The following is a 27,560-nucleotide window of genomic DNA, read 5'->3' on the forward strand; positions in this document are numbered from 1 at the left end:
TATGATAATTGATATATATTCTTTGATTTGTGTTATAAATAATAATTTTTTACGTGTGATTTAATAACTTTAACTCTGCGACATCCAATTATAAATTAGTCACTGTGATATTCATTAACTATAAAGTTAATGAAATAATTTTAAATGCTTCTTCAAACTTATTTCATTTTTTTTATAGAAAAATTAAATGATTTACAAATAGATTTATAAAATATTTGTTGGCCTTTATTTTTAATTTTATTTAAAGTTTCTAAAATTAATTTTCTTTAAATCCTAATATATAAAAATAAATTGTAACATAATGATTTTTTTTAATTTTATATTTTATTAAAAAAAATTATAATGGGTTATCTTCAATTTTATTTTGATTTTTTTTTAAACATTTGGATTTGGATTTTTATGTTTAATCACATAATTACATTTTTACTAATAACTACAAATAATTGTTGATACAACTAAAATTTATTTAAATATTTAATATTTTTTAGTCTTGGGTTATTTTCGATTTGATTTTGAAAATTTTTAAATATGACTCGGGTATGAAAGGATACAATACAACTCATTAATAATTATTAAAAATTAAAATTATTTTTTAATATTCTATATGACTTATCATAATAAATTTTAGTTTAGAAAATGTAATTGAAACAAACAGAAAATTAAAAATCTAGAGGATTAAAATCAATTTAAACGACATAATTCAATATTTATAAAGAAAAAAAAAAGGAAATTATACAAAATTTAAAATAATTTACTTAGAGAAACTAAAGGACATTCTTATACCATTATAATACACTACACTATATTATATATTAATATAATCAATTATAATAAGATAATATATTTGACATCTATTTATAAATATTATTTATTGATGAATATCATATTTTAATAATTTAATATATTCATATAATATGTCATTTTATATATTATTTTAATTAATTTAAAATTATTTAAAGGAAATAATTTATTATTAAATCATTTTTTAATAATGAATATATAGAAAAAACAAATATATCTAAATTATCTCATTTATGGTTAAAAAAAAAATCATTCATTAAAATTTTCATTATTTAAAATAATAAAATAAAATTTTCATAATCACTAATTACTTTTTGAAGCATTATCTTGAATATTATGTACCCTATCAAATTAAAAGTATATGTTTAAGTAGGATTATAAATTTAAGTATGAGTAACTTTCAAATTTTAAAGCGTAATTTGAATAAAAAAAATGTAATTTAATAGATTCATTTTTACATATAAAAGTTGGATTAAATCTTGTATACCATGTTTTAAATTATTGACATTACTTTTTATTGAAAACTTCTTTATTGAATAAATTAATTAAAATGGATTAATATACTACTTATTTTTGAAGAATTAGAATTTCAAATAATTAGAAATTCTGTTGTAATATCAATATTATTGATTTCAAGAAGTCATAATGAAAATTAAATTTTGAACCAATTGGTTTTCATTTTTTTTTTCTAAATAAGAATCTTTTCAATTCACATTTGTCTTTTCAATTGATACTTATCTAAATCATTTTAGTTCATCTATCTAAATTACAACCTTATCCTTCATCCACTTATATATAGACAACATATTGTGAATAGACAAATGCTCACAAGAATTAAAAAACCATATCTTTGTTTTCTCTTTCTCATTATATCTTATAATGAAATTTTATATTTAGTTTTATGAAGTTCATAAAACATGTTAGCATTATGAATGGATTGGTGATCGTCATTGGTGCATTGGTGCTCGTCTTCATAATTATGATCGTGAATGGATTATGAATTAATTTAATGTTTAAAAAATAATTTTAATAAGTTCTAATAATTTATATTATATCTCTTCTATTTGATTGAAATAAATAACGTTTCAAAAAGTAATTGATGCATGATTATAAAAATTTTAATTTATTATTTTAGATAGAGAAAAGTCTTAACACTTTCTAAAGATTAATTGGAATTTAAGTAAAAAATAAATCATAGTGAAACTTTAATACCACCCAATATGATATAGATAAGGAAAATAAATTTTTAAATGATACATATAGTGATAATTTAGAATAATTTAATGGCAAGTTATAAATAAAAGTGTGAAAATCGAATAGTTTGATGGTATTAAATAAATGGAGGGGTATTTTAAGAAGAAAAAGAAGTGCAAAATACTTTTACTTTTATAGACAAAGTCAATACAAGTAACTATTGTGATGGAAGAAAGAAAAAAGATTTTCCATACTCAATGAAATTTTGTTTAATATAAATGAAAATTAATTTAAAAAAAAAAAGACTTTTTAGGTAAAAAAATATTTTACAATTGGTTCCTACTTTCAACATTGTATATATTTTAAAATTAATAATATATAAATATATAAAATGACATAAATAACATTCTATCTCATTATTTTCCCAACTTCTTATTTTTATCTCTCTATCATATCTCTTTATCATTTATAGATGTGTATATCATAAATCATAAAAAATTATAAAGATATTTAAAAAAAAAAATTGATAGAGTAAAACTTAGAATTAAATGAAAGGAGAAAAAGTATTAACATAAAAGAAAAGACAACAAAAAAGAAAACATGTCTAGCTTTATCATAAAATTATCATTAAAGAAACTAGAAATGAAAATGTTAGAATATTTTTCTACAATTTATCTTTATTATAAAATTATCTCTAAGGAGATCCAAAAGAAAAGGTTGAAATCTTTTTCTACAATTTAACGTACTATTACCTTATTGAATTTTGAGTGAAAAGAATTTATTTGAAGTGATGATAGGTAGAAAATTTTGGAGGACTATAAGTAAATTTTGAGCTAAAAGAAATTATTTGAAGTAATGATAGATAGAAAATTATAGATGACTATAAATAAATTGACTGAAAATAATTTATTTTGAAGTAATAATAGGTAGAAAATACTAGAGGACTATAAATAAATTTCCAATTAAAAGAATTTATTTAAAGTAATGATAGGTAGGAATTTCTGAATGACTATAACAATAATTTTTTACGTAAGTATCAACTTTTATCTAATTTAATAAATTCAAAAGGAAATTTATTTATTTTTAAATATTAAATTAATAATATTTTTATGAATTTAATTAAAAAAACAAAAAAATTATATAACTATAAAAGAAATAAATGCAAGTAGCATGGTAATAAGACATTAATAAATTATGAAATCACTATTATTCAAACATCGCTCATGTGCACCACTTGTGTTGTTCAACTAGTATATATATATTAAAGTTAGGCATGGAAGTAAGGGCATTTATAAATACCAAAAAAGGTAAAACTGTTATAAAATATGAGAATTTGTAGCATTGTGGGAACTTATGGATGATAATTTGTAATGATGTATATCTCTTTGTGACTCCCTATAAAAGAAAGAGACCCCTAATGAAAAGCTATTCCATTTTCTACGTGCATTCTACTTTTTTTTTTGTTTTCTTCTTCTTATACTTTGTTCTATAAGACGTTATCTTCTACTTTGTTCTATAAGACATTATCATCACGATAGTCGCTATGCAAAACAACATTATATAGTTGGAAATTATAAAATGAATAGTCCATAGTCTGAACCTATTTACAAATTTGCACAATGAATAGTTTAAAGTCTGAAGCTACACACAAATTTGCATAAAGAATTGTTCATAGCCTAAAGTTATGTGCAAATTTGCACATTTTTTGTTTTGAGAAAATAATTATAGCCCGAAGCTATGAAAAATATTAGATTTTAATTTCTACTATGTTTATGCATTTTTACCACATTTATAATTGATAACAAAATATAGAAAAAGCTTAGGGGATTATATTTTTAGATATTATTTACTTGAAATATTATTAAAGAATTTTATTAATTTATTAATAGTTTATTTCAATAAATTGAAATATTTTTTTGATTAATATTATTCCATATATAGTTTTTAGATAATGTCAAACCTTGCAAAGCTTGAATTTGTTGCTCTTGAGATTTCAGGTAAAAACTACTTATCTTGGGTTTTGGATGTTGAAATTCATCTAGATGTGATGAATCTTGGAAATATCATTAAAAAAAGAAATGATGCATCCTTACAGGATCATGCCAAAACTTTAATATTCTTTTCCCATCACATTAATGAAGGATTAAAAGGTGAATACCTTATGGTCAAAGATTCTTTTATCCTTTGGAATAATCTAAAGGAATTATATGACCACCAAAAGACCGTAATCCTTCCAAAGGCATGCTCCGATTGGATGCACTTAGGATTATAAGATTTCAAATCTATTAGTGATTACAACTCACATTTATTGAAAATTAGCTTACAATTAAAATTATGTGGAGAAAAATTCATTGAAGAAGATATTCTTGAAAAAAGATTTACGACTTTTCATTCCTCTAATGTGCTACTACAGTAGCAATATTGAGAGTGTTGTTTCACTAAATATTCAAAATTGATCTCATGTCTTCTTGTGGCTAAACAAAATAATGGGCTTTTATTGAAAAACCATCAATCTCATCCTATTAGGTCTATGTCATTACATGAAGCCAATGCCACATCTGTCCAAACTCCTGGACATGGACAATGTCATGATCGAGGTTATGGTAGACACAATTCTTCTCATCGTAGTTGTTCTTAGAGTAAAAAGAACAATTCAAACCACCATAAGTGGAATAATTCATAGACATAACATGAAAAGGGGATATAACCACAAAGTAAACATAATTGTGAGAATGAGTGTTATAGATGTGGTATGAAAGGACATTGGTCATGTACCTACCGTACTTCAAAGCATTTAGTTGACCTTTATTAAGCCTCAATAAAAGCAAAAGGAAAGGAAGTTGAAATGAACTTCATTGATGGTAATGGCCTAGTGGATTTAACCCATTTAGATGTTTCAAACTTCTTTGAGAATCCTAGTGGAAAAATTGACTATCTAATTGGTGATGGAAATGTTTGTTATGATTAAATGTTATGTTTTTATTTAGTTCTTTATAAATAGCTTTATTTTGTTATCATATTTTGAACACATTATTTATTATTCATCTTTTATAGTTTATTTTATATTTTATTATTTCTTATCTAAATTCTTTTCTATATTTATACTTGAAGACATATGGATCTCTTTCATACCTTGATACATCATACAACATCCAATGTAGATGCATGTCCTACAGATTGTGCCACAACACACATAATCCTTCATGATAAAAAATATTTTTCCAACTTATCGTTGGTTAAGTCTAATGTTAATACATTATTAGGTCTTGTCGACTTGATTCAAGGCTTTGAAAGAGCAACTATTATTTTACCTAGTGGAATAAAAGCCATATTAATGATGCTCTTTATTATGCTAAATCCAATCGAAATCTTTTTAGTTTCAAGGATATTCGCCAAAATGGATATTACATTGAAACTATGAATAATGGTAGTAATGAATACCTTCTCATTACTTCAATTATTTCTAAGAAAAAATCTATCTTGGAAAAACTTCCTTCTTATTCATGTGGGTTATATCAAACAATCATTAGACCCATTGAGGCATATGCTATCAAGAACCAAAAGTTCTATGACTTAAAACTTTTATGATTTGGCATAAAGATCTTAGTCATCCGGGATTATCTATGATGTGTAATATCATCAACAATTCTTTTGGGCATCCCTTAAAGAACCAAAAGATTATGATGCCTAATTATTACAATTGTGTTGCTTGCTCACAAGGCAAATTAATTATTAGACCATCATTTACTAAGGTTAAATATGAATCACCAGCCTTTTTAGAATGCATTGAAGGTGATATTTGTGGACCTATTCATCCACCTAGTGGACTTTTTCATTATTTTATGATTTTAATTGATGTATCAAATTGTTGGTCTCATGTTGTCTTCTTTCAACTGGAAAAGTTGCCTTCACCAGGTTACTTGCTCAAATAATTAGACTCAAGGCACAATTCCATTATCATCCTATTAAAACCTCAAACATTTCTTGATTATTGTATGTTGGTTGGTATTGATGTTTGTTGGCAGATCGGAGGGTTGGCCGCATCCATCAACTCCCCTTATGATCGTCGTGGGCGCTTGGGTGAATGCACTATAAGGCTATGGTATGAGCCTTTCCTACAAGCAATTGCTTTTAGGAGAGTTGGTAGCGTCTGAGGTCCTAGAAGTGGTATCAAATCCGAGGTCATGGGTTCGAACCCCAGGGGTGTCGTTGGGGGGGAGATTGTTGGCAGATCGAAGGGTTGGCCGCGTCCATCAACTCCCCTTGTGTTCGTCATGGACGCTTGGGTGAATGCATTATAAGGCTAGGGTATGCGCCTTGCCTACAAGCAATTGCTTTTAGGAGAATTGGTAGCACCTGAGGTCCTACAATGTTGAACATTCTATTGTTCATACTCACACTCAGAATAGGATGTACAAAGGTTAGTGAACAAAGTCTCTAGATTGGTCTAATTGATTAATTAGAAATCTTTTTAGGGTAATTAATCATTTAAGACCCATTTTAGGTTAGATTAAGTGACCCAAGCCCTTAGTGAGTTGAAGTCACTTAAACCTAATTAGGGAAACCTATAAATACCCCTTTAGGGGTTAGCTAGTTAGTCAGCTTTTACCATCCAGAGAGGAGAGTGAGCCATAACCTTCACCTTTCTAGACATCCACCCAAGATCAAGGTAGAGCCATTAGGCAAAAGATCTTAGGTGTACGAAACTTTAAGAGGATTCAATCTTTATTTGCATTGAAACAAATAGATATTTGAGAACATCTAAATTTGAGGCATTGTATTCTCTAGCACTTGATTTAAATCTTTGTTTAAAAATATGCTTGTTTTAGTTGTGCATAGGATTTAGAGAAAACTTAGGAAAGTTGCGCATATACCTAACTTGATTCGGGAATAAGGATCAAAGAGATGCAAGATTCCTACAATTATATCCTAGTTGAGTGCTCCCAAAGCTCTACAATAAAATGGAATGGTTGAAAGAAAAAAAAATCAAACTATAATGAACATAGTAAGTTGTATGTGTTAGGATAGAGCTCTTAAAAATATGATATGATGTAATAAATTTAGAGCTTATTATTTATTTAATAAAATTTCAATTCCACTTTAATGTATCATTATTCCGTGTATTATGCCTTATGAGCATTCTCGCATACATCTTTTACATTGTACATGATTTCGGTGCATTTAGATCAATTACAATGAAGATCAAAGTCGTGGGATCTTTGCAAGTAAATGACTTGTTCACAACGGGTTCATGGACTTAGGCAATCTATTAGAGGTTGTAGTACACTACCTCCTAATTAAAGGAATGGTCAGTCTTGGCCATTAGACTAAGTTTACGATAGTAAGTGCATTAGTATGTATGGTTATACATTGGATAAGAACTACATGAGTCATGACATAGGCTATTGAGTAGTTATAACTTCACCAAATTGTTATGTTCTATTGTCTCTCAACCTTGAGAGAATACTAAGTTTGGGCTAAAATTAGTAGTGACTTTGACTTACGAGTAATATCCTAAACTGATTATATATCCCTATGGATTAGGTCACTATTAGTGGAAGTCTATAGTAATAGGTATTCTTAATAGAGACACCATGATATCTACCGATCTTCTCTGTTGTTCAAAATACTAAGTCTTTTATGTAGCAACCCTAGTAAAGAAAAATAAGAGAAATAGTCACTACGACTTTTGTAGTAGTACTCCAAGTATCGTACTCAGGGACTGACTTATGGAAATTGTTAATATTAAGATAAATGAATTGCTTTTGTTTGAATCATAAAGTGAAAAAGAATGTGTGAAGTAACTTTAATGAAGTGAAACTAAGTAAAAGAAACAAAATTAATAACAAAATGGATATTGATTTTTAATTCAATTGATTCAAGTCCGGGGCTTTCCACAATCTAACTTAAGGTATAGAAATAGAGAGAACAAGAGTTTCTTAAGTAAAGTGATCTTAGGGTTTTAAGGTCTTTGGCCGTTTGTGATCAACTTGAGTTCTATAACTCAAAACTACATCCAAAACCAAATTTTTTTTTTTTAAACATATTCCTAAAACCATCAAATGAATGAGATTGATTACTGGTTTAAGGTTTGGCTTCTAATCGTTCTTACTCCTTATAACTTTGTTTTGGGGCAAATAATGATAGGGAAGATCGGGATAACTAATGATCAAGAGTTACCAAGAATCACTAGTATTAGGTAATAACCTATCATATCATTCCCCAAACTAACTCACAAGGATAGGATAAAAAATTGATAAATTGTAAATCAACCAATAATAAATCTCATTGTTATAATGATTTACCCATTGTCCCTATAGGTTTCCTAACCCTTAGGTTTTCATGCTTCAAGCCCCAAGTTGACTTTTTAGCCTCTCATGGGGGTGATGTCACATGTAGAATCCATAATATGATAAAAATCCATAATTTGAATCAAAAGAAACTAAAAAAATATATATTCAATAAAGAAGAAAAGAAAACAAACCAAAGTTCTCGTCTTCTTTCCCACAAAGTTGTCAAACTCCCAAAAAATAATCCAAGATCTAAACCCTAGAACTAAGAAAGTTTATATAATATCATCAATCACCTAACATGTGGTACACTCTCATTGGCCACTTATTACAAAATAATTACCTAAAAATGACTAAAAAAAAAAAATAGTGATTTCTAGTTGTGTGGGACCCACTTAGGGCGGATAAAGTGCCATAGATGTAATTCCTGAGGTAGAAGAGGCGATAAATCAAAGTGGCAATGGGTAAATTCAAAATTGGGGTCATTTCAAATTGGATTTCAAATTCATAAGTTGAATTTCGAAATCATTTCGAAATGACCCTTCAACTTTGCGTAATTGTCTTCAAATAGCCAAAACTTCTTCATTTAAGCTTCGATTTGCACACCGTTTAAAGCGTTAGATTCTTGATTTCTAGAGCTTTGAAATAATAGTATACCTAAAATGGACTTCAGTAAGTATTCCAAATTTTTCCTCAAAGTTAGAGTACATGTTGCCTTTAGATTTTGAGTTCTAAATTTCCATGCAACTTGATGAATCTTCATGCCTCATTTCCTATGTTTTCTTGTCTTTTTTCTTACTTCATAATGGTTGTTTCTCATCTCCCAAACTCGTGATATCCTCATCTTGTCTTTCCTCGTAGTCTATGAGTCTTGACTCGCTTATTTTCTCATTTAACACTTTTTGGACTTTCAAAATCTAAAATGATTCAACTTGCACCCTTTTTTTCCTTTGAAACTGAGACAAATCTTCAAAAATATAAGTTAAACTCATGGCTAGGGCCTTAGCATCGATTTAGGTCAAGTTGGGTGATTTGAGTGTCCTTTAGTGCACAAATCATATTGAATATGTGTCATTAGAGCACATATTTTGGCTCCAACCAATATCCCATAGGGATTGAGATAATGTGTCATCTTGGGTGATCCTAAGGATGTATGTTAAGTAAACTAGCTATGACCATACCAGTTCTTTAAGTGGAACTTGACATAAGTTTTGGTAAGCTAAGATATGTTAATTGACCATATTATAGGAGGATCTGGAGCTTATGGATGGTAGAGGTAATATTAAGAGATTGATAGCTTTCATTTTATTAGATTATGGACATAGTTCATGAGAAGATTACATACAATGGATGGTAGGTCATAGACTTGAGCACTTAGTGTCTAGTGATAATATACATAGGGTACTTGAGTTTAGTTGACTCTTTGTAGAAGGAAGTTGAGTTAACTTCAAAATTGGATTTTAAAAGAGCTAGTACTATCCTATAGGTCCAAGTGATCCTAGTTTGAGCTCATATACCTTGTTGGCATAGTTAATGAGGATTAGATCGGCTCTTGGTTTACTTATGTGCATTAGGGCATTTTGGTAATTTCGTAAGATTGCCCATGAATTAGTGGACAACATTTTTAAATTGGACTAATTAATTAATTAGAGCCCTATTGGGTTAATTAATCAATTAGGACTTTTTCTAGGCTAGATAGTGGAAATTTCTACTATCTCTATGCCAAAACTCAAGGATGAGTCATCGAGTGGAAGATCTCTAGTTCTTTGAGGTTGTCTTCAACATTTGGAATTTAAGGTTTGAGATTTCTTTATTTTTAAAGATCATTTTTTTAAAAAAAAAAAATTTATTATTTTTGTTTCATGGATTTAAGATGTCAATAGTATGATGAGTTTCTCAATACTTTCTATCTCTTTTTGAGGATACACCTTGGAAATGACGATTTACCTTCTAAATTTAGTTCCTACTAAATCAATGCTTAAGACTTCTATGGAAAACTGTATTCATAAACCTAGCTCACAACATGTGAGTGGTTAAGGGTGCCTATTTTCAAACCTTTGTCAAATACTTCAATTTTACAAATAAAAGGTTTACAAGCATTAAACTATGCTCTATATATATATATATATATATATATATCTGATGCATAAAAATTTTGATGTCTTAGATAAATTTAGGAAATCAAGCCATAAATAGAGAAATAAATAGGTAAATATATCAAGAGACTTTGATCAAATCGAACTAATGAAAATATGCTTAAGCAGTTCAATTGTTTCCTTAACTAGTATGAGATTATATCCTAGTTGAGTGTTCTCAAAACTCCACAACAACATGAAATGGTTGATAGAAGAAATCAAACTATAATGAACATAGTAACTTGTATGATGAGTTTCTCAACTCTTTTTATCTCTATCTGTGGATATACTTTGGAAACAACAATTTGCCTTTCAAATTTAGTTCCTCCTAAATCAATGGCCAAGACTTCCATGGAAAAGTTAATAGGTCATAAACTTTATTAGTTCACAACATGTGTGCATTTAAGGCTGCCTATGTTCAAAACTTTGTGAAATACTTCATTTTACAAAGAAAAGGTAAGAAAAGGTCTACAAGCATTAAAATGTGTTTGGATTTTTTTTTAAACAACACCTATTATATTTTTTCCTTAATACTTTTTTGGCAATTAATTTCTCTTTTTCCTTTTTATTTTGGATGATCCATACAAAGTAAGCTAAGCTATATTGGCGCCAACCTTGCATGTCTTGCATGTTGGAATTTTTATGTGTGGACTTACATAATTAATTTGATAATATCATAAATCAGTGTTAATTTATTTTTTGCATTGTGGTCCATAATGGGACTGGACACATATTGTTGCTTGATTTTTTATGGGCTCACCCTAATTCACTTGACTGGCCCATTAAGTCAAGTCGTCCAATTAAAGTGTGTAATGTGCAATATATATATTTATATATATGTATTTATTTGTATATATATATATAGAGAAGTGTGTGCCTTTTTGGAGTAGCTACTCTCTTTCTTCTTTTTGAAGAGCACTCCCGGCAACACACGCACACACTCCACTTTGGACTGAATTTTGGGAGACAAGGGAAGAGCTCATTGATCGTTCATCCTCGGAGCATCACGCACCTGGAAAGCAGATCATTGGACATCAAAGGGAGCAGAAATGGCTTCCCAAAGCACGAACCAAGGTAACGGACTGAATTTTGCTATTAAATGCATGCTTAATTGTCAACATGTGATCCTATGCAATTTAAATTCTCATCAATTGGTATCAGAGCAAGCATGGATGACATTTGAGCTGCAATTTTGGGTTAATTTTTGGGTTTCCCGTTTCCTATTGTGGAAGCCATTTTTTTTGGAATTTTATTTCTCGTTTGATGTTGATTCTCTATTTTCAAGCCTGATTGTTGTTGGAAACTTGTAGAGAATATTGTTTGGAGCAAAACCCATCATTTTATTTGATTTTTGGAGCTTGTTTGGTGGGATTTCGAGAATTAGGGCTTGCTTTGGTTCTTCCTATTATGCGTTTTTTGTGCAAATTTTTGGATTAGATTGAAGGTTTGATGTTTGAGGATGGAAATCTAAGCGTTTTTTGTCGGAAAATGCCCAAAATTTTGGCCGAAAAAGGAATTTTTTTTTTCTCCTGCACCAGGCCGTGTTCAGCTGGAGGAGAAGATGAATGGTAGCATGCTGACGTCATCATGACGTCATAAAAAAAAAAAAACAAACATTTTTTTTTTGTTTTGTTTGCCTTGGTATTCTTGGATTGATTATGCATATATTAGAATTATTATGCAATTGTTAAAATTGACTTTATTGGAACAATTATTATAATTATTGGTTTTATGGTATAATTTTTTATTTTGTACCAATAATGTTGTCCAAGGTCAATTTTGTTAACTATTTGAATTTATTGTGGCAATTTATAACACTTGTGTGATTGCCTATTGCAATTCCAAGTGTGTCAAGTTGCGCAAATTAAATATTTCAGTTTATCATGACAATAGTGAACATATATGTGGTTGCCTATCGTGACCCTATATGTGTCAAATTGTCTTTGCTGAGATAATTTAACTCCCACATTTAATCGCTTTATTATTGTGATTACTAAGATCCATACGGGTATTGTAATTGTCCTATCGATGATAACAATGCTTGGTAGGATGCTTAGATTGGTGAAGGAAATTAATTATATATTATGAATCGTACTAATTTTCTTTGCCCTTTCGGTAATAAAATTGGTATATCTTGGTTGTGATATTTAATTAGTTGTCCTTACCGCCGTGGAATTTTCAAAATTCCAAGCTATTGCTAAATTGAGAAATTATGGAAACTAGCAAATGCATGATATTGTAATAACATGCATACTGTTGAATTTTGCTATTTTCCAGCTACCAGCAATCCTGGTATTTCTCTGCAATTGTCTGCCATCAAACCTCTTACTGGAAATAATTTTGAAGAATGGTTTGAGTCCTTTAACGTGCATATGATTCTGCAAAATCTGGACTTGGCTTTGAGGGTTGATGAGCCAAGTAAGCCCACTGATGTGAGCTCTGCAGATGAAAGATTATTTTATGAAAGATGGGAGCACTCCAACAGGAGTTGTTTGATGGTGATGAAATACACTATGGATAAATCTATCAAAGAATGCGGGCCAAAGACGGAAAGGGCCAAAGACTTCTTGGAATATGTGAAGGCCAATTATACCAAAGTTGATAAGGCAGAAATGACAACTCATTTGAAGCTTCTCACAACTACTGTATATGACGGAGTCAGTGGGGTTAGAGATCATATCATTAAGCTAAGGTACTACTTCAACAAGGCAAATGAGATGAAAGTGGAGTTGGGTGAAAAATTTCTGAAATGATTGATACTTGAGTCTTTTCCTGTTTCCTTTGATGCAGTGAAGTTGACTTACAATGCCTTGAAGGAAGAATGGACTCTGGAGTTATAAATTTTAGTGTAATACTCCAATACAAAATGCTAAATTATTAAGACATAATTACCCATTTTTATTTAACTATTGCTGCCATAATATATACCAGTGACGAATGTGGCAGTGGAGCTTGGAGCTTGCTATGGACAGCAAAAGTGAACTATGAGAGAGAGAGAGAGAGAGAGAGAGAGAGAGAGAGAGAGAGAGACTCGTTGTATGATTTTGGCAGCAGTATTAACTAACCCACGTGTGTTGAAGTGGAGAATCAAAACTGGCAGCTTGGTATTGTTTACTAATAAATTAGAAATTGACATGTAGTCAAACCTCGTGACCTTAGCTATTGTGATGCTCGCTTCACCTGATGGTACGCGTAGTTCAAGGATTACAGTACAATAATGTTGTTAATTCTTCAAGCAGCACGGCCTAGGAATATAAGTACAAGTGTGAAAGGGTCTAGAGTCCAAATTTATAACTTGTCTGCTTCTTATTAAATTATTCTGCTATCTTCTGCTCTGCTCGTTGTCCAATTCATTCTTTGTTTTTTGCAAGTCGTTATTGTTGAAACTGAAGTTGAACCACGCAGTTTCGTCCTTTTAAGCCTGTAAATAATTGAAGTATTCTGCTTCCATCCACCAACCATACACCCAGATTGATGGATATTTTACCGTCTGGATGGGTCAATAGTGTTGTTTCCACGTCAACGCATCTAAGGTCATGTAATGTGAATTTTTTGGAAAGTCCCCAAGCCCTCCTAGATATTGCAAAAAGTTTCCATTTTGAGAAAGAGGCTCCAGTAAGCCAATTTCTATTTTGTGAAGGCTTGGTGATTAAGTTTAATGCCTCCGGTCAATATATTAGATGTACAAGATTTGATTTTGATTCCTTAGAATATTTTTAATCACTTTTAAGGTAGAGAATCAAGGTAAATAAAAATTCTTGTATAGTAGGAAATCTAGAATAACCCTTGACCAACGATCGATAAAGAATTGAATCTTCTTAAGTTTCATTAATAACGTACCTTTTGTTTTCTTTAAAACTAAGAAACCCCATGCCTAATCAATTTTAATACAATTTGTTTGACTATGTTCAGTATTTTGTTTCCCAAAGTGAATAATTATATCTTGGCTAAAATAAAATCAAAGATTCTTCCCAAGATCTTTATGCCATCATTCGCCTTATTTGGAAACATCCCTTAGTGAAAATAGAAAACTACGGGGAAAGTATGCTTTTCTATAAATGGTGTACAATGCCTCCATATCAATTATTTTTTGGTCATCTTAGCTCTCATTGGACTCTTCTTCTTCCAACTTGACGTGACTTCAAGTAACTTACAGGTCTTTTTATTCTTTTTTAGGCTAAGACAATTAGCATTAATATATCACTTTCTCACGGTTAGATCAATTTAGGTGTATTAAGGCGATTCCTTTTTCCCTTATCTTCTTTCTTAATGTTTCCTTTTATAGAGTCTTAGAATTGTTTTTCTTTTGAAAGCAAACAAATTTCCTAAATTTTTTAGTAAACATTACAACTTCAACACTAGTTAAAATAGGTTCTTTCTAAGAGATTTAACATCTTGACTCTCATTTGTGTAGTTATTTTATTCTATATCTCTTATAAAGAGATCTCAAAATTTTAATTTGCTAACTACCTTGGAGTCAAATATTTTTTCACCAGGAGTATAACTTGAATTCAATATATCACAAGGTTCTAAATGGAAATCAAACTTATTCTCTTTCAATATTCTAATACTTTCAAGAAATTAATATCTAAATTTTAGATAATTTCACATTAGAAGTGCACTCATGTGTAACAACCGAGATCACAACACTTCTTTTGTATATGTACATATTGTTATCCTACAAAATTAATTCGGAGTCACACCACTAAAAGTGCAATAAAGGGCCTTGGATGGGATTCAAAGTCTTCATTATCACATTCGTCCCATTTTTTCTATGTTTGGTTTCACTAGTGGACTACCATTTTTATCCATACTTATGAGAGTTTTACCCCAATTCTACTTCGTTCCAAACTTCCACGTGCGTTCACCTTGCATTTAAAGGAAAAAATTTATTTCAACTTTGTCATTGAGAGCCGTTATTTTTCATCAAAGAATGGTGGACAATTAATTGATGATCCCATTCTCAAAGGTTCCATGAGTCAATAATTGAAAGCAAGTGAAAATTTTAATTTTTACAATTTTTAACCTACTTTGATACTAATTGAAAATATGATATTCATGGTTCAAGGGAACTACTTAAATGGGAAAAGTGTAGTGAATTAGGTAGTCCAAAAATTCAATTTTATTGATTATTATCAACTTCATCTTGTCTAATTAATTTGTTTGTGATTAGAAATATAGAAAAACAATAATAATACTAGTACATAAAATTTACATGGAAACCATATTAAAAAAAAACCTTCATAGGTGTAAAACCATGCATGTAGTAGATTGTATAATAAATTAATCTATTAATTATGAATATATATATATATATATATATATATATATATAGTTTTACTTGATCTAGAGACTTAAGTATCTTCTCCCAAGGGACTTATTCAATTCAACACCTATACTTCTTTTTCATGTTTGTTTCATGTTTCAGATGCAAATCTTTCATTGTATTCTTTAATAGATTACCTTAAACCTATGCTGAAGTCAACATATTAATGTATCAACATATGCTGAACCAAATATTGGCATGAGATACGTTTTCCAACGAGGTCTCAAATTCCTTGATAAAACCACACATTTGCATGTGATAAGATATCTCCTCCGGAGATTCACTTGATAATTTAGATTAGAGGTGCGTTAAAAAATTACTCTCTACCCGATTCCAATCGATGGAGCATATGCATTTGACATATAATAATAAAGCAAGTCCAGCAGCAGATCGATGGCCGGAGTGGAAGCTCTACTACGTACAGCCATGCACCTTGAACATATTCACGTGCCAAATCTCAGCATCAGAACCAGTACTGTTGATCCAAAAATATGTATTTGCGAATTAGGTTCTAATATTTTGATGGCTTTAAATCATTCAGTCTAATATGTGGTGCGCCTGATGCTTACAATATTAGGTTCTTCATGCTGGACCTTTTGTCAATGCATGATAAAATTTTTCAAATCCGTACAACCTCACGACCACTAGAGCTATATATGACCATCGAAAATCGAATGCACTATTTTTAGCACTAAAGGTCTAAAGATTAATTAAATGGATACTGCTTCGACATGTGTGACACAAGCTAATTAACAATTACATTCCTGCGCGTTGCTGACCTGTAATTGAAGTGAAAGAATATTCATAATGACAAGAAAATTAACAGTATAGAAAGAATCAAAATGAAAATTTAATTATAATATTAGCCAGACTCATGCACTATGTTTGGTATATGGAAAAAAGAATGAAAATAAATATTTTATTTTGATTTTTTTAAATTAAAATAATTTGATGATTTCAATTAGGGGGTATTCCGTGTGTGGGAATGGATGTTTTATTCATTTTCTCCTTTAACATGTTAGGATAAATTTTATGAAAGTAGAAATAAAATAAAAAATGATTCGGATGAAAATCAAATCCTACTTATAAGTGAAATTTTAATTCATCATTAGTAATATAAAATAATCTAAAATTATTATTTTACCCTTGAGAATTTAAATGCTATTTTTTATATAATTCTATAGCTTTGGATGTCAAATTATTCAAATTTTGATAAAAGAATAAATGGATATTTGCATATTTTAGGGTTGAGGATTTTATTGGATATAATACTTATTGAAAATTAGAATGACGTTGTACACTCATATCCAACTCACCCACTTCCTAATTCACTAGTTCATATTGTCCAAATTCATCATCCTTAGAGATATAATAATCATAATCGAGAGTCTGAATTTCCTTCTGGTACTCCCCCTGAAATTCAGACTCAAATGAAAAGTACATCGAATCTTCATGAAACACCACATCCATTGTAATAAACATTCGTTGAGTTGGAGGATGGTAACATTGATATCCCTTTTTGTGCAATGCATATCCAACAAACAAACATTGCAATACACGGGAAGTTAACTTGGTATGTTGGTGTTTGTGTAGATGCACAAATGTCACGCAACCAAAAACACAATGAGGTAGATTTGGGATGGTTGGGGCAACTACGACATTAGTAAGAGCTTGGAGAGGTGTTTGGAAGTTAATTGAGCTGGAAGGTACCCGATTGATCAAGTATGCGGCAGATGTGATTGCTTCTCCCCAATAAGATATCGGTATTTTTGCTGCTATCAAGGAAGCACGAACAACCTTTAACAAGTGTAGATTTTTTTCGTTCAGCAACTCCATTTTGTTGGGGTGTATTGGAATAAGTAGTCTGATGAATGATGCCATGTCCTTCCAAATACTTTTGAAGATCAGAACTCTGATATTCTCCACCATTATCGCTACATAGAACCCAGACCTTTGCATTGTACTGAGTTTCAATCATTTTATGAAAATTTTGAAACAACAAGTTCACTTCATCTTTGGTTTTCATCAAGCATAACCATGTTATTCTGGTACAATCATCAATAAAAGTAACAAACCAACGCGAACCACTCAAAGTTGGGACTTTGGATGGACCCCAAACATCAGAATGTATAACCATAAAAGGAAACGAACTTTTATTCAAAATTAATGAAAACGAAGTACGATGGTTTTTAGCCAATTCACAAATATCACAATGGAAACCAGAAAGATCACTCTTTGCAAACAAACTAGGAAACATTTTTTTAAAATAACCAAAGGGAGCATATCCCAGACGTCAATGCCACAACCAAATTTCAGACTTTTTCTTCTCTCCCTTAGATCCATCTGCCACCAAGGCTTGTCACAACTTATTTGAATCCTTTGACTACAAGTCCAAGTAATAAATTTTCCCCCGCTTAATACCACAATCAATCGTCTGTCTTGTTTGGATGTCCTTAAAAACACAAAATTTAGGCCAAAAAATGACAATACAAGATAAGGCTGCAGTGATTTGAGAAACTGACAAAAGATTATAATCTAAAGATTGAACAACTAAAACAGAATCCAAATTCAAAGTATCAGTAAGAGATAAGGATCCTTCCCCAATGACTGGGGTTGTGTTACCATTAGCTTTGGAAACAATTTTTTGTGAGGAAGGTCTAAGGGGTGAGACCTTTTTTAGAATCAAAAGTTATATGATCTGTAGCACCAGAATCAATTATCCATACACTATTAATAACAGGTGTAGAAGTATTTAAAAACTTACCACCATAATCTGTAGTGGTTATCAATGTAGAGGCTTTCTCAGGAACATTAGCTTCTGTTTTTATTTCGGCAACAGCTGCAGTCGAGGTTTTCTTGGAATCCTTCTTCCGTTGATCATGATTATGATCCCACCAGTCTAGATATCCCACAATTTCAAAGCAACGACTCTTGATATGACCAGTCTTATTGTAGTGAGTGCATTTGAAGGTTGACTTATCAATATTAGGGTATGTCTTAGAATGGTTGGTCTTAGATTGGTCCTATCAATTTTAGGTTGATCGCTGTCGGACTACCATAGCTGAGGTGTCAGGGTTGTCAGATTTTGCTTTCATACTAGCATGATAGTGGCCTCTTGTCGAATCAGTGCATAGCATTCTTCCAAATCGGGAAGATGATCTTTGCGTAGAATCTTTCCTTGAACTTGCTCAAAGCCACCATCTAATCCAGCAAGAAAGATGTGTACCCGTTGTCGTTCAATGGATTTTCGGTATATTGTAATGTCCTCAGGGTCTTTCATGACTATCTTATCCTGATGATCCAATTCACAAAAAATTTTAGTTAACTTTCCATAATATTAAAAAAGAGACATGCCGCTTTGTTTGGCAGTGAAGGCTTTTTGATTCAAAGTGAAAACTTGTAATTCATCACTTCCATCATAGAAGGCCTTTGATAATGCACTCCAAATTTCTTGAGCGGTGGGTAAGCGTAAGTAATGCTTCATAATTTCTGGACTCATGGACATTAATAACCATCTCTTCACTTTTTGATTCTCAGCATACCATTTTTCATATCCATTTTCTGACTCTTTTGGTAGATTTGTCTTACCTCGAATGTAGGAAAGTTTTTCCCGTTCGGCAATATTCATCTCCACAAGTTGTGACTAAACGTCATAGTTTAATTCAGTCAAAATAATTTCTAGATTAAAAGTACATTCATATTGAAAAACAATAGTTTTTTTTCACTTTTTTTTTTCCTTTAGTCGCGAATGAGGGGCAATGACTAACCTTACCAACAAAATATCCAAGATTTCAGTTCCATGGCTCTAATACCATCTTCAAATTAATAAATGATAGTTTTTCATTGATTTTTTCATTCGTTCATGTACATAGTATATATAGAGAGTAATCACCATTTTAATAATGGAAAAGAATGATATGATATAAGGAAGAAATGATATAAGAAAAGAACAACTAATATTCTAATATTTTAACTTTTCTAATATCTAAACATTCCTAATATCTCAACAAATCTTTCGTTGTATTCTTTAATAGATTACTTTAAACCTATGTTGAAGTCAACATATTAATGTATCAACATATGCTGAAACAACTATTGGCATGAGATACGTTTTCCAACGAGGTCTCAAATTCCTTGATAAACCCACACATTTGCATGTGATAAGATATCTCCTCCGGAGATTCGCTTGATAATTTAGATTAGAGGTGCGTTAAAAAATTACTCTCAACCCGATTCCAATCAATGGAGCATGTGCATTTGACATATAATAAAGCAAGTCCAGCAGCAGATCGATGGCCGGAGTGGAAGCTCTACTACGTACAGCCATGCACCTTGAACATATTTACGTGCCAAGTCTCGGCATCAGAACCAGTACTGTTGGTCCAAAATATGTATTTGCGAATTAGGTTTTAATATTTGGATGGCTTTAAATCATTCAATCTAATATTTGTTGCGCCTGATGCTTACAATATATAACAGTTATTAGGTTCTTCCTGCTGGACCTTTTGTCAATGCATGATAAAATTTTTCAAATCCGTACAACCTCACGACCACTACAGCTATATATGACCATCGAAAATCGAATGCATTATTTTTAGCACTAAAATATCATATGGTCTAAACATTAATTAAATGGATACTGCTTCGACATGCGTGACACAAGCTAATTAACAATTACATTCCTCCGCGTTGCTGGCCTGTAATGGAACTGAAAGAATATTCCTAATGACAAGAAAATTAACAGTATAGAAAGAATCAAAATGAAAAATTAATTATAATATTAGCCAGACTCATGCGCTACCTTTGGTATCGGAAAAAGAAATGAAAATGAATATTTTATTTTAATTTTTTTAAATTGAAATAATTTGATGATTTCAATTAAGGGGTATTCGTTATATGAGAATGGAGAGTGAGAATGAATGTTTCATTCATTTTCTCCCTTATTCACATGTTATGATAAATTTTATAAAAGTATAAATGAAATAAAAAATGATTCAAACAAAAATAAAATCCTATTTATAAGTGAGATTTTAATTAATTGTTGGTAATATAAAATAATCTAAAATTACTATTTTACCCTTGAGAATTTAAACGTTATTATATATATAATTCTATAGCTTTGGATGTCAAATTATTCAAATTTTGATAAAAGAATAAATGGATATGATATTTGCATATTTTAGGGTTGTGGATTTTATTGGATATAATGCTTACTGAAAATTAGAATGAAGTTTGAATTTTTATCAATGTTTTCAGAACCGGACCGGTCATCGAACCGAAAAAATTACCGGTTCACGGTTCACTGGTCGGACCGGCGGTCGAACCGGTTGAACCGGTGATGTAATAAATATATAATTTATATATTATATAAAATTAAAAATAATTATAAAAATTAAAAATATATAAAATTATAAATTTTAATAATGTTTGGTTTTTATATCTGGTATATTAAATTAAGTGATAAAGTTTAATATTTTAAATTTTATTAAATAGAAATATATAACATTTAAGAATGAAGATATATTTAAGATGAAAAAATTTATAATATTTAATTTTATCTTTTTTTTTGTATTTTATTGTTTTAAAATTATTCTATTAATTAGTTTATATTATTTTTCATAATTATTATTACAAAAATAAACAGGAATTTAAATATTTACATTTCTTTACAGATTTTATATGATAAAAATTTGAAATAAAAACATTAATCTTAAGTCTTATTATATATATATATATATTTTAACAAAATTGCAATGCTCCATGGTTCATGCGTCCAGCCCATAAGCGTCCAGCCTGCATGCGTCCAGCCCTCAAAGAGGGCATGTTGGTACTATTCCCAGTCCCACATCGGAAGCACATGAAGTTCATGTGCTTCAAGTGGTCTATAAATAGATACCTTGCATCAGTTTTTGTATCTAAGTAAGTCAGCAAATGGGGCTTGAAGGCAAGGCCCAAGAGGAAGTTTTATAAGTTGTTATTTTGGATTGGGCCTGGTGGCTTGAACCAAATGTGGGTTTATAATTGGTTAAGTTTTAAAAGTATTGGGCCTGGAATGGGTCCAATCGTTAATGGGTTTCTTAATAGTAACAAATATTTGTAGGATAGAGAAAAAAAAAGCCTTGGCCGGTTTGTAAAAAATCGGATGGTTTGACCGGTTTGGCGGTTCAATTGGCGGTTTGACCGGTTCAATACCGGTTTGACCATAGAACGGTTCATTGGGTTGGACCAAACCGGAAGGGTCACCGGTTGACGGTTGGACCGGTCGGTCCGGTCCGGTTTTTAAAACATTGATTTTTATTTTCTTTTTTGGAAATAGGAAAAGTATTTGTTAGCTTTGAGAATATATATATATATATATATATATATATATAATATAATTTTATAGTTTCTTTTTTTTTTTTTTTTAGCAACTAATTTTATAGTTTCTTAGGTATGACAAATTATTCAATTTTGTTATGAAAAGAATAATTGAATATTTGTATATCAGGGCTATATAGTTTTTTATGGCTAATTTTTTATTTATTAAGTATAGTTTATTTTTTTAGTCTTATCATTTAGTAAAAAAAAAAAAAATCTCTAAAAATTTATTCTTTTAAAATATAAGGGTATTATTGTTATTATTATTATTATTATTATTTTCATTTTCATTCTTATTGTTACTTAACATTGAAATGAAAATAAATAATCATTCATAAGTTCATCTAAACCGTATAAATGAAATCACAAATTCATTTCCATTCCATAACAAATAATAATGAAAACAAAATATTCATTCTTATTTCTCTTTCCCGTGTACCAAACCACCCTTATTGTGTGATGCATGTAGGAATATAAGGTTGAAACAATTATTTATTTTGATTTCAATTGTTTAAAATAGTTTTTATTTTATTTTATTTTTGATTAAAAATGGGTCTTTGAGGGTTTTTTTAATTAAATAAGAAATTTTTGTTTAACTGTGTGATTTAAAAACAATATTCCATTTTTTTTAAAAAATTTATAGCATTGTATGATTATTGTTTTCTAAAAATAGTTTTTAAAACAAAAGATAATTATTTTTTGGGAACAAGTAAAAGTTGTTTTCATCGGTTTTTAAGAAAATAAATGAAAAATATAAAAAACAAGATTTTTTTTTAAGAATAATTAAGTCAGGCGTAATTAATACCTTAATTTTTTAAATAAATGTTCTAATTTTTACGAATAATTTGGAATTCAAAAATTAATCAATTAATTAATAATAACTTAAATAAAATTCTCAAAATACTTTGTCCTAATTGGGTATTAAATATATGCATGTAATGAAAATCATGAATCATTTATATCTTAAAAAAATTAATTTTATTTATTTTTAAATTGATTTAAATAAAATACTATTCACAATTATCTATCTTAAATTATTGTTATTTATTTTGTTAAAAAAAATCATTTATGCTTTTTTGAGGAAGTTAATAGTCAAAATTTTATAATATTTATAAAAATATATAATTTATGATTTTGTTATAACTTTACTATCCATATTTTATTAAATTCTATTTATTTTTTAATTTATTCGTAATTATAAAATTATGTTTATTTTTAATAAAACTTGAATTAAATCAAATTTATATTATATAAATTGATTTTGCAATTTCTTCTCACAAAATTAAAATAAAAAAATTATTTTTAAAAATAATTTATTCAAACAAGTTTTTGGTTTTAATTTTTTCAAAAGTAATTTAAAAAAATAACTTGTATAAAGATAAAGGGAATCAAAATACATTTTATTTTAAATGAATTGAAATCTCACTTATAATAACATTTCATTTCCATTGAAGTCATTTTTTATTTTATTTTTATTCTTAGATTATCTAAATATGAGAATGGAGAAGAAAAGAAATGAACTGTCAATTTTCAATCTTCATTCCCTCGTGCTAACCAATAAAGTAATGAGATGGAAATGAATTAACCTAATTTCCATTCAGTAGCTTATTAACTTAACTTTTTCGCCAATCTAATATAGAATATCGCAAAATTAAATTTTATAAATAATTTAATTTATCTAAAAACTTGCAATAATTTTTAAATTTTGATTTGGTTTAAAATCATTATTAGAAAAATGAAATATCAACAAGGTTTCCATCATTTTGATGAGAAAACATAAAGCATATAATTTTTTAAACTGAAAAAAAAAGAATAAAAGAGGAAATGCTTGCTGTAGTACTGATGATCACAAATCCATATTCTTTGCCCAAGTGGACTATATTTGTATTTTTGTGCTCTTTTGTTCGCTCAACGAATGTGTCGTAATGAATAATGAAACATAACCATATGTTCGTTTTCTTCCCGCCCCTGCCCGCCGTCCATTGATTGCTAGACAAATGCAATGATGTTACACAAGCAAAGTTCCAAAACGCATAAACCATTTATCGTTATATATTCTGGCAGGTTCCCTCATTTCGATCGGTGGAGAGTGCTCTAACCACTCTCATATTGATTAGACAGTCCAAAATAGTTTTGGTTTGAATATATTCTGTCGCAAAAATCAACTTTCATTAGTGGAATGTATTGGGAATAATATCTCTACAAAGCAACAAGGTCCTTCCTGCCTAATGATGGGACTCGAAGCTTTGAGTAAGAATAAGAGTACAAACTTTTTTTAATTTGACTTAGTCATGTAATGATCCTTTTTGTCCCGTGTAGATATTATCTTAATCCTTTTCATTTGCACAATTGGTTTGTATAAATATTGTCTGTTTTAAATCTAAAAAGTTCTTACGGCTTTAAAATTAGTTTATAAAGTTAAGGTTAAAAGAAGAGTTTATACGTGATATAATATCATGAACTTTTTTCTCTATCCAATATAAGATATCACAATTAATCATCCATACAGACAAAATGTTTTCATTGTGTCTTGCAATCATAGAGCTAGATAAACATCTCTTGTTTACTTTCCTTCGAGCATATATTGTTCACTTTAGGCCTAAATATTTCGTTTGACTTCCAAACGGGTCTATAAGATTAAAAGAAATTTGTACATATATAAAGTTGAAGAATTTTTTTCCTTATTTGTTGTAGGATATAGGTGATTGTAATATCTTATATCGAATGAAGGGAGAAGTTCATGACACTATATATGTATGAATTTATCTTAACTTCGTAGATGTATTTTGAAGCTTTGATAGTTGCTGGATTTATAATAGATCATCTACATAAATAAAGTGATGGATATATTTCATAATTAGATTTCAGATTTTCTTTTATGGGGATAGAAATGGAATGGGTTCGTTTACTAGAGTGGTAAGGTGAGGGTTACTAAACAGGTTTTTGTATCCTTCCCCATCGAGAAATATGAAGATGAAGTTTTGTGTGATGTAGTTCCAATGCAAGTTGGACACTTGTTACTAGGTCGGCCATGGCAATTTGATCAACATGTTAAGCATGATGGTCTCATCAACAAATACTCATTTGTGCTTAATCAAAGAAAAATCACTCTAGTCCCTTTGTCACCAAAAGGGGTCTATGAAGATCAAGTGAGGTTACAAAAAGAGAGTGGTCTAAAGAAGGAGGGTGAGAAAAAGAAAACAAGTGAAAACCAGAAAGAAAGAAAAAAAAAAAAAAAACAGAGGCAAAAAAAAAAATGAGAGAGAAAACAAAAGGACAAATTCGGTCTAAGAGAAAAGCAGAGAGAAACAAATTTCTATGCAAAAGCGAGTAAAATAAAAAGAGCAATGTTTTTAAATTAGCTAATGATTGTACTTTTGTACAAAGAGGTATATTTAAACTCTAACAAACTTGACACGTCTTTGCCTAGTTTAGTTGTTTCTCTTTTTCAAGAGTTTGATGATGTCTTTCCCGAGGAAGTTCCACATGGTTTACCTCTTATTCAAAGAATTGAACATTAAATCAATTTCGTGCTTGGTGCTTCCATTCCAAACCAACCAACCTATCGAAGCAATCCTGAAAAGACAAAGGAGCTACAAAGGCAGGTTAATGAGTTGATGGAAAAGGGGTACGTAAAGGAAAGTATGAGTCCGTGTGCCGTGCCAATGATTTTGGTTCCTAAGAAGGATGGGACGTGGAGAATGTGCGTTGATTGCCAATCAATCAACAACACAACGGTAAAGTATCGCCATCCTATTCCTTACTTAGATGATATGTTAGATGAATTACATGGTGCTTGTGTATTTTGTAAGATTGGTCTAAAGAATGAGTATCATCAAATAAGAATGAAAGAGGGAGATGAATGAAAAACTGCTTTTAAAATGAAATATGATTTATATAAGTGGTTGGTTATGCCATTTGATTAACTAATGCATCGAGTACTTTTATGTGATTAATGAACCATGTTTTCTGTGCTTTCATAGGCAGATTTGTTGTTGTCTATTTTGATGATATTTTCATTTATAACAAAAACTTTGATGATCATGTTGTGCACATAAATTCAGTTCTAAATATACTTAGAAAAGAGAAGTTATTTGCTAACCTAAAGAAGTGCACTTTTTGCACTGATAAGCTTGTGTTTCTTGGTTTTGTTGTAAGTGCATAACGAAAACAGGTTGATGAAAAGAAGATTCGCGCAATTCAATACTGGCCAAGTCCCACGAGTCACTATAAGAAAAAAGGTCATTGTTGACATATATTATCTTGATTTAAGGTGATATGTGTCAATATTGCCTATTTAAATGAACAACTATGACATATACAACTTGTTTAAACCAATAATGACATATATAAAATTTGTTGAATTCTTTCATGACTTATATAATAGAATCTTGACATATAATTTATAAGTCAATGTATTCAAGACACTTAAATAAAAGCAATAATGATAATAATTTGTTTGATATGTGTATATCTAATTTTCTTACTAAGTATTATAAATTGAAGTGACAACAATCAATTTTGATTAAGAAAGTCAATGTTTATTTAATAAATTTTTTTAGTAATGTTAATATCAATTTTCATTTTTTTTTATCAAATTGATTAAATGATTTTTTAGTCTATATCAATAGCACTGAAATAAATTTTTATAAATAATTTTTTATTCACTAATTTTAGTGAAATACAATTTGCTACATTATGGTTTTTTTAATAACGGGATGTAAATAAAATCAATACTAATAAACTATTTTTTTATTCATTGATGTTAATGATTTTTTTTTTTTTTTTGAGTTTGTATTAATATAATTTTTTTTTTTCATAAACTATTTTAACTATTTTTCATTAGTTTTAAATTAGTAATTAACTTGTATTTGATTTAAAAATAATTAATAAATTTGAGTAAGTTTGAAAATTAAGATATTTATAATTTTGATTTATCAATTGTTCGACATAATATTAGGTTTCAAAATTTTATTTTTTAAGTTAACTCGTACAAATTTAGACATTAGGAAAGAAGAAAATTAATTATGGTAAATTGGCATTATAAAAGTTATAAATATATTCCATAAATTGATTCTCATAAAGTTGACTCATAGAAAAAGAATTTAAATTTTGGTGTGATAAGATTAATGTTGGTGAAATCTGGACCATTTATTTTCTAATCTCATCTCTACCATTCATTTCAAAGAACCCTAAGAGATCACATTTTTCTCTCCCACTTCTCTGCCACCGCCACTCTCCATTTTCTCTCTTTTTTTTCTTCTTTCTTCCCTCATGTTTCTTTCCCTATTCGTTCTCCATACCCATGCGCCTCATCCATCTCAACAATATCGCGACTATCAATCATCTATGGCAATGATGCTACCAATCGACATTGTTTCTCTCTCTCTCCCTCATTTTTTTTCCTCTTTTTCATTCTTTCTTTCTCTCTTTCTCTCTCCCTCTCTCTCACCTTCC

The 27,560-nt window shown here is 29.6% G+C and overlaps 1 protein-coding gene across 1 annotated transcript; it reads left to right on the forward strand.

Annotated features, from left to right (window-relative positions):
• Positions 1 to 11,433: 11,433 nt before the first annotated feature.
• Positions 11,434 to 13,173, forward strand: LOC117916975. Its single transcript, XM_034833213.1, has 2 exons — positions 11,434 to 11,494; positions 12,698 to 13,173. Exons 1-2 carry the CDS (start codon positions 11,470 to 11,472, stop codon positions 13,171 to 13,173), a joined length of 501 nt encoding a protein of 166 aa, XP_034689104.1. The 5' UTR covers positions 11,434 to 11,469.
• Positions 13,174 to 27,560: the final 14,387 nt, after the last annotated feature.

Source organism: Vitis riparia, chromosome 6 (assembly GCF_004353265.1).
Source record: "Vitis riparia cultivar Riparia Gloire de Montpellier isolate 1030 chromosome 6, EGFV_Vit.rip_1.0, whole genome shotgun sequence".
In the NCBI taxonomy this organism is placed as follows: domain Eukaryota; kingdom Viridiplantae; phylum Streptophyta; class Magnoliopsida; order Vitales; family Vitaceae; genus Vitis; species Vitis riparia.